The 13,500-nt window shown below is 44.6% G+C and overlaps 1 protein-coding gene across 2 annotated transcripts; it reads right to left on the bottom strand.

Moving 5' to 3' along the window:
• Positions 1-1,221: 1,221 nt before the first annotated feature.
• On the bottom strand, positions 1,222-2,438 carry LOC117889723. Of its 2 annotated transcripts, XM_034794145.1 has the most exons (3): positions 2,286-2,438; positions 1,732-2,017; positions 1,481-1,666 (listed from the first exon to the last, which is right to left on the bottom strand). In XM_034794145.1, exons 1-3 carry the CDS (start codon positions 2,307-2,309, stop codon positions 1,614-1,616), a joined length of 363 nt encoding a protein of 120 aa, XP_034650036.1. In that variant the 5' UTR covers positions 2,310-2,438; the 3' UTR covers positions 1,481-1,613. The 2 variants fall into 2 exon arrangements, with proteins under 2 accessions (XP_034650035.1, XP_034650036.1); XM_034794144.1 differs by having other exon boundaries at positions 1,222-2,017.
• Between the last annotated feature and the right edge of the window lie 11,062 nt (positions 2,439-13,500).

The following is a 13,500-nucleotide window of genomic DNA, read 5'->3' as shown; positions in this document are numbered from 1 at the left end:
TCCACGACGTTCTCCACAAGCCCACAAGTTCATTACACATTCGACGGATACGAAATGAGCAAAAGTAATGGGAAATGCAGTCAGCAGTGGGAGAGCAGCAGCAGGGGAAGCAGCAAAAGAAGACTGCGGCCAGGTTGATTAACCAGGCTTAAAGACAAAGGGCAACCCCTCTGCCAGCGCCACATACGAGTGCGAGAATGTGCCATAAAAATTGCAATTATTACTTTTGATTTGTGGACTCGTGCGGAAATTACTCGCGTCTGACAGATACATAGATAGATGGATGGATGGATAGATTCGGCTGGGGAGGCACCCCAAGTAATCTGCTAATTATGAGTGTTCATTTATTAACAACAACAGAACCACAAATCGATTCCAGACCAGTTATTAATATATTCTCAGACCTAGAACATTTCTTAAGCTGCTTGCATATTTTTGGATGCTCGGGAGAAAGTTCTCACACAAAGAAAGCAGAGAAATGAGTAAAAGAGCAGGAGAGACAAAAGGCAAACGACACTTGGAAGCATATTCGCAGAAAGCGCAGAAAGCGCAGAAAGCAGCCGAAAAGGGGCACACCACCATAAATCAAATGTATCCATGTATCTGCGCCTTCATTGTCGACTGGCTGTAAGTCTGTTTGTGTGTAAGAGAGACAATAGTTATGAGTATGTGAGGCTTAATTATACGCGACACTACGCGATTGGATTCGCTGCCAAATTAGCATATGACAAGGCCAAGCAAACAGCAAGCAAAACAGTTAAGACAAAAAAAAACAGCAGTCAGAGATGAAGATGTGGCTGTGGCTGTTTCAGAGGTGAAGCCCAGAGACAGAGACGGAATTCCATGTAATTACCAGAGCGAGAACAGCATCACAGAAAACAAAAAACCAGCAGCAAATGATGTGTTTATGCAGCGTAGCGTCTAACGACCATAACATACCCGTTAGTCGAACTTGTTCGCAGCCTTAAATAGCAGAAAGATAATTTATATGAGAACATGCAGAAGGACCATGAGCGGAGTAATACTAGAAAATATATAAACAATACAAATTTGTCCTAGAACCCCTCCAAAGGAATACTCTTCGCACGTCTACAGGGTAGAAGACAAACCCCAATGAAGCGAATCATCAAACAACTAAGAGTAGGAGGGGGGGACTCATTTTTAGCCTCGTGACTCATGGGCCGCGTTTTAAACGGATCCAAAACGTATTTCTTGTTTAAGTTTAGGCACAATTAAGTTTATTGCGGCAATTAGCAATCCGAATACAATTACGAATAAGTTTACATTTATGATTACGTTTTGGGGTAATAATTTATGGGTACATCATTTATAATTTAACTAAGCAAAAGATCACAAAAGATCAGCGCCGGACGAAGCCCTCGAAGCGCTGGTGTCGGCTAATGGGCTCCGCCTTGCTTTTGATCAGATACTTGGAGAACTCGGCCGGCGAGCCGAAGGCCTTGATGGGGAACTTGCCGAAGCGGCCGTTGGTCTTGGACACCACATAGTAGATGGGATAGGGGCCGGGCGTCATCTGTACGGGCAGCAAGTGGCTGTGGCTCACCTGCAGCCCCATGTCCAGCATATCGTCCCCATTCAGATACCCCGTCAGTTCAGCGTCTGTTTGGGCTGGGATGAACTTTAGTTGCTTCTGTTGCTTCGTTTTCTGCTTGGGAAAGGCTTTTAGTTCTTTTTGTTTCAAGGCTTGGAGGGGCTGCGACGAGTCTTCACCGTCAGTGGCCGGCCTGGGGCGACGTTTCCGCATCCGCATCTGCTTCGAGTCCACGTACTTCTTTTGGCTGCTGCTCGTGACTGGCCGCAGGGTCTGGATCTGGAACAGGGCCGAGTTCATGTTGACTCCAGTGTGATCCTTCTTCGAGGGCAGGTCCTGCGGATGCACGCGTATCACCTTTTGCGTCTGATTGTCAATGCTGATGACATCCTCCTTGATGTCCGCAGACTCCTCAATGGGCAGGCAAAGACCAAAGCCAAGGACTCCTAGTCCCAAGCAGATTAGCTGGAAAAAGGCAAAGGAAATATTTAAGGGAAGATCAAATATTGGAAGATCATTATTTGGAGTGGTCTAGAAGAGTTCTTGGCGCTGATAAATCCGATTATTGAGAACACTTTTTGAACATCGAATCGATTCCTTCTTTAGAGCTCGAACTTCTCCACTTAAGCCAATGCCAAAGTTGGAATTTATAGCGCCAAAATGATCAAAAATAAATGTATGCACAGAGAAACTTTGTAGACTGTGTGGGTGGCGTCTCATTGATCGCAATTACCATTAGCTGTTGACGGCTGAACATCTTGTAAAATCACTTAAGTGAGGCTGTAGTTGTAGTTGTTTTGCTTCTGGAGTTCTTCTCGACGAGATCGGCGCCCACTCCGCGACTTGCGACTGGTGTTAGATGCTGCCGTTGTGCGACTGTCTGTAGATTTGCTCCAGCGATCGCTGTAAGCTCCGGAGCTGCTGGCGGAGCTCTGTTCTTCCCCCCTTCTCTACCTAGCCCCTCATCACGATCCGTTTATAATAAAGTGTTTGGCTGCTTTTTTTTTGCTGTATTTTTTTTGGCAGCGCCAGAACAAATAATGAGCCACAAATTCGTTAGTTTTGTTTCGTCTTTTGTCATATGTGGCCACTCCGCTCCGCTTCACGCCACTCCACTCCCATGGCCCCTATCCCGATCCTATCCCTGCCAGCCAGCCCGCACAGTGGTTCCAGTCTCAATCTGGGGGTTAATTTGCGATCTCTTGGCTGTGATTGCCTCATTGATTAATTCGCTGGCTGGCCGATCACCTCGGCCAGACCCTCCTCCCGATGGGCCAGCGATTGTTTTATGCATTGTTTGATTTTATGATATTTTGTGTACAGCATTGGATTGTTTTTTATGGATACCCAAGGGGAGGGTATTGAGGGTATGAGGAGATATTTGACAGGGAAAAAATAAGTTAAATACATTTCTTCAAGTCAGTTAGGGTATTCCCCGTTCTACCACCTGGGCACCAGCTTGAGGCAACAGCTTGAGCATCACTAAGTTAGCATTACTAATTATTGTAATGGAATTATTTATGATCATTATCAGAGTGTCAGACACTGCACATTGTTGTCCAGACGGCGTGTGCACCAGGAAATCCACAGAAATATAATTAATAGAAAGAAAGCCGAAGTGTCTAATGCTCTTTGCAAACCGACTCTCTCCTGTGGTGCCACTCTCTTTCTCTTCTGGTTGTCACTCTCTGTGTCACTTGCGTGGAAAGTAAATGCTTGTAATATGAAGATCTACTTTATTTTCTCTGTTTTATTTGCCTATTTGCATTGCAAACTTCTAATCCAAATCCCTATACCCTTTTCAAGCGTGTACAACGATTTGAATGGAGGGGAGGAGCAATTATAATTCAATTGTATTCAGATGTCAGATATACTCGTACTCGTTTACTCAATGATGACTCAGTGGCTCGTGGTTCTGTGATGTTTTGTTCCTAGTTAAAGTTTCTGTTTTCTGGTGTTCTGGCCTTAGAACTCGACAAACAACTTGAGAATTCGCATTGTCAAAGACTTTAGAGATCATAAACCATTAGGCGATGAGCAAGGTTGAGTTTTATGTGCTTTATAATGGGCTAATTGAAGTGCTGTGAGCTTCAGCAGCACTTTCTGCAACTTAAGTTTTAGTTTAGCAAACGTTCAATGTAATTTTAAAACATTTCCAACTCTACCAGTTGCTTATGTCACCTGTGCGAAGCTCTGGCATCTCATTTGTATGCACAATCGGAATGAATTTAATGGGAATTGGAATTCATTGACCCAGTCTCCCGAACAAGCTCCGATTGAATAACTTCATCAATCAAACACGAGCTAGAATGGATGCTGATGATGATGCTGATGATGATACGCGGTCACCCATTTATATTGTGTGGGTTAAAATCTCTGTTCTAGTCAGTGCATATTTCCATCGTAAAAATTCACTTTGCCTTCGATAGTCGGAATGACAAAAACCATTTATAGCTCTTTCACATCACACAAAAAAGAAAGGAAAATGAAAAGAAAAGCTTTCAGCTGAGGAAGAGGGTAAAATGCAGCCGCACTCCAGACGGTAATAAAATGCCAGAGCAGGGACACGGGACCAGGACCAGGACCAGGACCAAGACAATGGTGGAGTGCCGCCTGTCTCCATTCGGTTCTCCCTCCCAGCCATCCTTCATTCAATGTCGCCGCGCCATCGATTGTTATTCAAAGCAGCCCATAATCTGTGCCAAGATGCATAGACAAAGTGAATGTGAATTCGCAGTGAAGGGGTTGTGGGGGTGGAGGCGAGTCTTGGCTTTGCCTTTCGGCTTTTTAGTTAGCCAAGTGTTCAGGGAATTGAGTTGTAACTCAACAGGTTTTAGCTTTTAAGCTGCCCTTATCCTCCGCGGGTGCGGGGCATTGCTTCTGTGGAGGCATTTGCTAATGGATTATTTAAAGTGAGACTTTAAAATTGTACAAAAATGTACCTAGAGATGGAGTGCGCCCAGAGGCCATTCTAATTAGATTGCAACCAAAAAAAGGACCCTTGATGCGGGTTCTGTGTCCGTTCGTTGTTCCTGGCCAGAGGTGACCAGCAGCCGCACCCAGCCAGAGGCTAATGGACACAAAATCCAGGGACATTTGTTTTGTGTGGCAAAAGTTGTGTCCTTTTTTGTGTGTGTTATTTTTTGCTGGTTTGGTTTATTTGCGGTCAGCACATAAATTACATATTAGCTATAGGGATCACATATAATTTACGAGTGGGTTAAGAGCATCATCCCCATAATTATATACACACGAGTGTGGGTGGGGGATGGAGACCGAAAGGGTAGATAAACATGTGACACCAGCCTCAAAATGAGCCAAGAATTAAATACATTTTGAAAAATCTGCTGACTCAAATACGAGTATAGTTGCCAGGAGACCAGGAGCATGTGCCACATCTGCCACAAGGGTGAAACGGGACCACATTCCCAACTTTTATTATATGACAATTACCCACAATCAGCCCGAATCAGGGGGAACATATGAGAGCCACAGGATGGCAGTCGTAAAAAAGAATGGAGCCTGGCACTTGGCCCGGCCAATAATCGTTGTGTTCTCTCGCAGTTCTTGAAAGTTTTCTCGGCAGACACTGGCAGATATTACATGACCGGAATGGTTATGTTATGCCCCCAGTCCCTGCATTTTCATTCACTGTCGTCTTATCTAAGTATTCCAGGAATAACTACATGAAGTCTTTGGCAAAGACCCAGCAAATGTTGATGGCCTAATAAAAGTTAAAGAAATCTGTAAAGCTTTCTTAAGAGGCAGCATAAGGATTGCGTTGAGCTGCGTGGATACCACAGAAATGGCAGTTTTCAAAGGTTTAAATATGTAGATACATTTGTACATATTTTCGCATGTTTTTAATTACATTTGAGACTTTGTTGGGGAATTTTTCGTTGCATAAATTTGATGGGTGATACTTTAAAACTTTAATAAATCAACTTAAGGAATCAAAATAATTGAAAAAGAAAAGAAAACTTTAATGAATCAAAATCCTTTAAAGATCTTGCTAGTTTCCATGCCGCTTTTCTTAGTCTCCAGCTAATTCATGTCTCATATAAATCGTAAAAAACAACTAAAATGCCAACAGAAATTTATTTCCATTTCAAACATTTATTGCAAATATATAATATAATAGTGCAAAAGTTATAAAAATTGTGGGCCAGACATAAACAAATATTCAATGGCTTACCAACGGTACTGAAAGGGATATTTTATTTATTTTAAAACGTTTACGAGTAGATTAGGCATCCAAATTCTCTTATATCTATTAGGAGTTACACTTTTTCTCAGAATTCTCCATCAGACATGAGGTTTGCCCTACGTAATCTTACTAATAACTCCGCCAGTCCAAATCTGTGCATTTTTTTCAACATAACATTTAAAGCAGTGGAAGCTCCAGCAAATATTTACTCTGGTTGTTCCGTGTGCGAGTATCATCATAAATTCGTTGCGAAAAATGCTTTTGTTAGCCATTAAAATATTTAACAGATTGCCGCTTATGGACTGGGGTGGTCTCAGGGCGTCTCCCTATACCTATAGCTCTCCCTCTACCAGCCCCGTGTGGGGGATGGGCATGTCATGGAGGGAATAAGAGTGTAAGTATGTGCGTCTGTGTTTGCACCTAAATCCCCGACACACACTCACACTCGGTGTGGCAAGAGGTGCCCGCCAATGCCACGATGACTCCGCCCTGAATCGTTTGGGGTTCCAGCTTGAGTGTTAGATGTTGTCCTCCACTGCGCAGATGCCGGAATTTCGCTTCGTCCAGTTGGTGCAAACCGTTTGGGGAGGGGATGGCTGGGGCGTTCTGGGGCCAAGACTGTTCCAATTCCAAACTGTTTCTGGTGTTTGTGGGGCCAAGCAGAGGAGCAGCGTCCTGTCCGGTGGCAGGGGGCGTCTCCTGTGTGCTCGATAGATGGGGATAGTTGTTCTGCGAGAAAATCCTTTCCTATAATTTCCATTATATACGCAGATTTAAAACCCGTTCCGTGTGGATTTTTACCCTGCCAGAAGAGAAGAGCGAGCACGATTCATACGTAACTCTCACACGTGAAGCCAATTAACGCTAATGCGTAGCGAACTCCTCATTTCACACCTCTCCCCACACCCACACCCCTCATACATTCACTCGAAGGAGGGGCAGGGTCAGGCAGGCAGCCTCGACATGCAAATGAAGGGCAAATGGAGCCTGTCAATGGTGCTGCCAATGTGGTTGCATGTCCGTCTACTCGCCCGCTCACAACTTTTTATGGTCAAGCGGTGTATGTGTGTGTGTGTATTTTAATGTGTGTGTTCCTGGATCCTGTTTTGCAAGGTGTTGATTATGGCCTTTGATATGCAAATGAACCGGTTTTACAGTCGCTGCCCCTCCCACGCCCCCATCCACCGCTGGTAGCCCAAAACAAATGGCGCTAATGATGGGGCAAGACGACACCTTGTGGCAACATATCATGGCCAACTAAAGACACACTTTGCCGGATAACTGGAGAGCGGCAAAAAGGGTTCTTAAGCACAGCGCCGATTATGGGAGTGCGTGCCCCGTGTGCCCCGTGTGTGCCCCTTATTCGGGCAGTTTCAACCCCAATTAGACTCATTAGGCAAACAATGTGCCTATGGACTGCCTCGCACTCCGCTCTCCCCCTCTCTAGCTCACTGAACCCAGACCACGGACCAAGGTGCGAAACGTGGGCGCTGACTTTGGAGTGATTTACGACACAAATTACGGGCTTAAATGGACAAACATGCCTAGTTTTAATCATGGGGGCAGCTCCAGGAATAACAGTAGAATGGGATAGGCAGGAGATGAGTCCATTAATGTGACTGCAAACTACCGGCGCAGGTCCCCGAATGGGCATTAGGCATGTGCGACATAAATTAATTAACCTTTTCTCACATTCCCTTTCACGCATTGTTAGCCGACCATCCACTGCGAGTATTTATGCAAAACTATCACCGGGACACGCTCGCTCACGCCAGTCTCGGGGGTCGTCATCCGGGGGTCGTATAGCCCATCCACCCTTTGGCTCTCTAAAACTAATGCACAAATCTTGTCCAATGAACTTTCACATTTGACGACTCTTTTCAACATATTATGGGAGCTTAGTTCTTTATTTTAGTTAAATTAAGAATTTCTCTGCCTCTAATGTGTATACCTGGGAGAGTGCTAAAGGTTCATTTAGCATTAACAAACAAAAAATTCCATAAATAATACATTTTATTGCCATTATCGTGACTATTTTCAATGCAGTTAATATTATTGGAAGGACATTTAATTATTTTCTAATTCTTTCACTTTAATTTCAACATTTAAAATGAATTTCACACTTTTTACCCTCAGCATTTGACTCATTTATTGACTATACATTTTTAAATCTTAGTGCAACTATTCCGCATTTTTAGTTTTATTCTCTGATTGTATTTCCCAAAAGCAAACTTTAAAATTTAAGGAAAAACCCAATGGCTTTTGCTCGATTATTGTTCCATTTGAAAGTTGATTATTGAGCTCATAAAATGCTCGTATTTAAGCTTGAAATTTAGATAATTTTAAAGTTGTCCCAAGACATTTCTACCATATGCTAGTTCTGCAATAAATCATAATATTTGTTGTGTTCCACAATCGCACAACTTTCCACAATATTGAGCTCACTTATGTGGGTCAAGCAGAAAGGACTGCCCCTGCCTCTGCCACCCACTGCCGCCTTTATCGCACTTTTTTTCTTGCTGTTTTATTAGTGGAAGTGCTCGAAATAAATACGCATTAAAATTCAACAACAGATTGGGTGAAAAACAACTTGGGGACACCCTGCGATGTTGCTTAGAGAATGGCCCTCACGGGAAATTATAAATATTTCCCTACAAAAGAATACAAAAACTGAAACAACAACAAAAAGTTCTACACGCAAAATATTAAAAAAAAGCGGTGTGGAGAGGGGAAAAAGTTGCGCCTAATTGTAAACGGCCCACCAATGGATGACACTTTATGAGTACTCTGGGGCGGGGAGAGTCGGGGGGAGATGTTGGAAATTGTACACTACACTTCATGAAATTGAATTAAAACACGCAGGGGGGCTGGCTGGGGCCAGTGCTGAGGAGGAGGCCTTGCTGCAGTCCACGAGGAGTTCAAAATGTTTTCCTCGCCTCGGGGCGCCGGAACACGGGACTTAAAGGGCATTAATTATGACACAGGAATTGGGGGCAGTCAGAGGATTTCGCTGGGACACAGACGGAACGCATGTGTGAGCCAGTCCCCCCGTATTGCAATGTGTCCCAACCTGGGCAAAAATGTAATTGACCAAACCAGCCAAGCCACAGGAGGAGGCAGGAGGCAGGCGGCAGCTGACCAAAAAGGACCCCACAGGCACAGGACTTGCCACAACTGACACAGTGTCCAGGATGCAGGGCGGGGGCCGGTGCAATCGCACGCATAACAATAATTCCATTGCCATTCCATGACCTCCTGCTTTACCTGGGCCCTGGCTCTGGGGACCCACCTGGGAGTGCACATTAAATAATTACCACAAATGGGCTTGGCGATAATTTTTGCACCAAAGACCCTGCCCCATGCAACAACAAAAACAGCATGAGAATAAAAATTGTAATTGTAATTGCGAAAACAATAAACAAATGTGCCACACGACCACGATGGGACCGACTGCATGGGATCCATGCGACGCACTCGGGGAATACAGCATTTCGCAGGTTGTGCAGCAAAAACAATGGCAAATGAAACGAACCAGTGATACCTCTTTATTAAACACTAATGGAATGTGGAATATTGTATATTTCAAGCCAAAGAAAATGCCTTAATCGTTTGTGTGTTTCACTCAACTAAAAGAGAGAGATAAGCGCACTGTTCTATGACTCTATTTGTACTCCACTTTAGCTTCAAAGTGCATAAACTTGTATGACAAATGCTGTGCGGGGTATTCCAAAATTGTCTGTATTTAATTAACGCCACCGGCTGCGCTTTCGATTCGATTGCGTTGCACTTCCCGTGGCAAATGTGGCAGGGAGCAGACTCACGGGTGGAAATGGATGTCCATTTAATTTGCATTGAGGCTGCGCCAGGCAGGACACATCCGACTTTAACTGCCAGCTTTAAGGCAATCCCCTGGTGAGCACTTCTTTCGAGTATCCTGTACCCAGTGCCCAGCCTGCCCACAGTCCCAAGGCGTTCACATTGCGATGGCTACTTAAAAATTCATGCCACTCCCACTCCCACTCCTGCCTCCTGCCTCTTGCCACAACCCGTTCGCACCTAGATGGCACGGAGCGCAGTTGGTTCCATCATTTACCAATTAGTTAATTTTTATGGCAGTGCGAGGAGAGGCTGGGAAATCTTTCAGAAATGAAAGCAAACATTTGCAGCGGCTGTCGGCTGGAGCAAGTGTCTTTTAATTTCTTATTAGCGGTTTATTATCCCCGCGGACATTCGGGCCATTAATATGCAGGGCGAGATGCCCTGCCCCTCCGCCCGAAATCATTAATTTTAATGAGCGCCCAAACGAGAAAGTTGGACGAAAAGGATTATGAGCCTGGGGATATTCGGTTAATTACTTAATAATTTAGGCAGGTGTTTTATTTTTGGGAAAGTCAATTCCTAGAGCCCACTGGGAGCCCAGAAGGAAAGTAATTGGATGACAAGAAAAGTAATTACAGAGTGAAAGAGTGCCACTGGATTCGTACTACTTTTGATTCAAGTTTTGGGCATAAATTTGCATGGCAAATGCAGCAAGAAATCAAATCCCAAATGGAATCTCATTCTGATTTATGGATAATCTCTTCGTTTAAACATATTTCATTTTACGGCTTGGTAGCCATCAACTCAATGTACCCACAAAACGTTTAGGCCCAAAACGAATGGAGGAACCGCAGAAAACTTGTTCCGGGACATTCCTTGGACTTCATTTGATTGCTGAGCACGATTCGAGCCAAGGCATAGTGGTTTAGGGGATTAGGAGGGGGGCTGGCTTGCGTTGACAGACCGACAAAAAGCGAATGGTAACATTAATCCGTAATTTGCTCTTTTGCGGAGCTGCGAAGGCGACTAAGTAATAATTTTTAATAGGAAACCAATGCCCATAAATGGTCAATAGTTGCCACTCAATTTTTTGTTTCTTTTCGTTTCTTTGGCTGATCCCTGACTGACAAAAGACGGCAACTGATTTTGGCTCTGATGGAATTCCAAATTCGCTTCGTAAATTCGCAGCACGTGCAGCAGTCAGGCTGCAAGCTGCAGCCAGAGGCTGAATACCTGTCTGTAGCTGTAGCTCCCATTTCTTCTGTTTGGTTCTACTTGTAATTTATGAACTTTAATTGTTGGCTTTTATAGCAGCTCTACACTTGGATTGGCAGCGGCTATAAACCATAAACCATTAACAGTTAGAGCCACAGACAGTGCCAGTGCCAGTGCCAGTGGCAGTGGCAGTCGAAGAGCCTCGGGCGACACTTCTAATTGATTTTCTACCCTTTTGATTTAATTTATGAACTGCCTGCCATATTCGGCAGCGGCATCGCTCTCGCTCTCTGCCCGGTTAAACATTTAATCAATGTTCGAGTATCTCAAATCTACCAATGCCCAGTACCCAGTGCCAGTGCCCAGTGCCAGTGCCAGTTGGTTATAAATATTTATGAGCCTCTCTTCTCCAGCATAAGCAAAAGCCAAAGCTAATGACAAAGTGATAAGGACAATTAAGGAGAAAGCAGCTGCTGGCCATGGCTGCCAATGGGGCGGGAAGCGGTGACTGACTGACTGCCTCCGCGGCCACTCAGCGCACGAAATGTGTCACAGAGATGGGCAGCTGGGCGGGGAAACGAGACACATTCGAAGACCCATTCCATGCCGACGTGACACGATGCGAAAACTTCTCTGGAAAAAACAAACAAAAACAAAGAAAATATATTTTTTGCACTTTTTTGTGTATTTATTTAATTTATTTATTTTACTATGCCACTTTTCGCCGAATGTATGCAGAAGATGTATTAGATATCTCTTGTCATAGATCGAATATTTAGTACCACTGAAAGCCTATTTCACATTAAAAGGGAGACCTTCTGTAGGTCAAATCACGCACCACAAAATCCTCTCCTTGAAACGAAACCCTCTATAGATTTGTAAACTTTTTCTCTACTTCTTAAACCACATTTATCAGATCATTCTTCATCAAATATATCTCGTGTCACAGTGCCATCGCCAAGGGAGGGCCGTTACCCCCCTGCCCATCAGCGATCAACTTGTAAACACGGCCAACAAACTGCCGGCCTGGCTGTAAAATATTGCTGCATTTTTGATCACTTGTCATCCCTGCATGATGAACGATCGTTCATCACATCACAACAGAACACAATAACATTGAACCTGTAGCCGAGAACCGAGACTGGAGACTCTTGTCTCCCAGTCGCTGGCGTGTCTCTCTCCGAGTGCCCTGTCTCCGAGAACCTTTTTGAGTACTTTCCACAGTCTGTCGCAAAATTCCGCAGAACCTGTTGACAACACTTGGGCGACAAGCGAAACGATCTCGCTTTTTGTCCCTGCTCCGCTTTGCTGCTATTTATTACGTTTGCTTTCCACTGCCACTGCCACTGCCGCTGCTGGACCAATGTTTGCGGAAAAAAAGTGCTGGCCAAGGTGTCGATATCGCACAATGATTTTAATGATGGGGATCGATCCCCATCCCGCAGCCGAATCGAGCAAAAAACACTGCAAATCGCTGAGATGCCAATGCTGATAATCAATAATTTTTATATTTTTGCCACATCGCCTCGCCGGTCTTTGTCGTCGCAGGTCGGCGGCTCAAAGGAGGAGGACACAGAGGCAGGAGTGGCAAGAGGACGGCACCCCTGGCCGGCCAGGACATGACAATAATCCTTAATTACAGCACTCGCAGCGACGAAGCGAAATTCGAAATCATAATTGGAGTTCAATGATGTCCCCCCCACCAACCCCAAGCCACAATTCACAATTTCACAATTGTGTCTGGATGTGGATCATTTGTGGGGTGGCAAGGCCTTTCAGCGGCGGTTTCTGCTTCTGTTTCTTTTGGGAATCTATCAATCTATCAAGTCAAAACCTGTGCTCTGATGTCTTGGCATTTGGTATTCCGCATGCAAAACAAATTGACAGCCAAAGAGGCAGAAAGAGAGAGACAAAGTTGTCCTTTGACAGGAAGCCATTTACTTGGCTTTGGTGCAAAACACTTGACGTTTGATAGTGTCAGGCCTGTGGGTCTCCTGTGATTACACACGGCATAGAGGAAAATCAAAGGGGAAAACCTAACCCTTGTAGCGTGGCACTAGCCTTACCGTTATACGCAAACACACATTTGGCAATCCCTTACTGATTTATTTTTCTTTTATTAATGCGCAAAAAGCGCACACAATTTTGGGTATATTTTCGCGTGGAAAAGTGCCAACGAAGTGCCATCAAAAGGTTCAACTTCAACCCTTTGAAGCGCCGCTGACAGTCGTGTCACGCGTCAGGCTGGCTCTCTGCTCCTACCTCTGCAGCCGAGGAACATCGAAATCGCATTCGACCGATGATTAGGCAACAAGGTGTCTGGAGGGGAGTTTACCCCATTCCTTGCTTCATGTGCATAGAGGATGCTGAATTCTAATGGTGATTGCCAAACCGCTTACGACCTGATTGTCATTGCCCTTTGGCAGAGTTGCACATGGAATCAATGCTGGCAATTAAAGCCTTGAAGGGAGATTCGAAACAGCAGACGCTGGCAGAAGAGCAGATGGAGAAGGAGAAGGAGAAGTAGAGCTGGAGCTGGAGCTCCATCTCCAGGGGAAGACAATTTGATGTGCAATAAAAATGTTTGTTCTCTTGTTTGTCGTTTGGGGGGTAGTCTCAAAATTGGATTTCTGACCCTTTGGCCAGCCATGTGTGAAGGTCCTTTGGCCGTTTCTATTTGCATCTAATACATAAACATAATGCGTTA

Source organism: Drosophila subobscura, chromosome E, assembly GCF_008121235.1.
Source record: "Drosophila subobscura isolate 14011-0131.10 chromosome E, UCBerk_Dsub_1.0, whole genome shotgun sequence".
NCBI lineage: Eukaryota > Metazoa > Arthropoda > Insecta > Diptera > Drosophilidae > Drosophila > Drosophila subobscura.
This window is presented reverse-complemented; position numbering and strand designations above follow the sequence as displayed.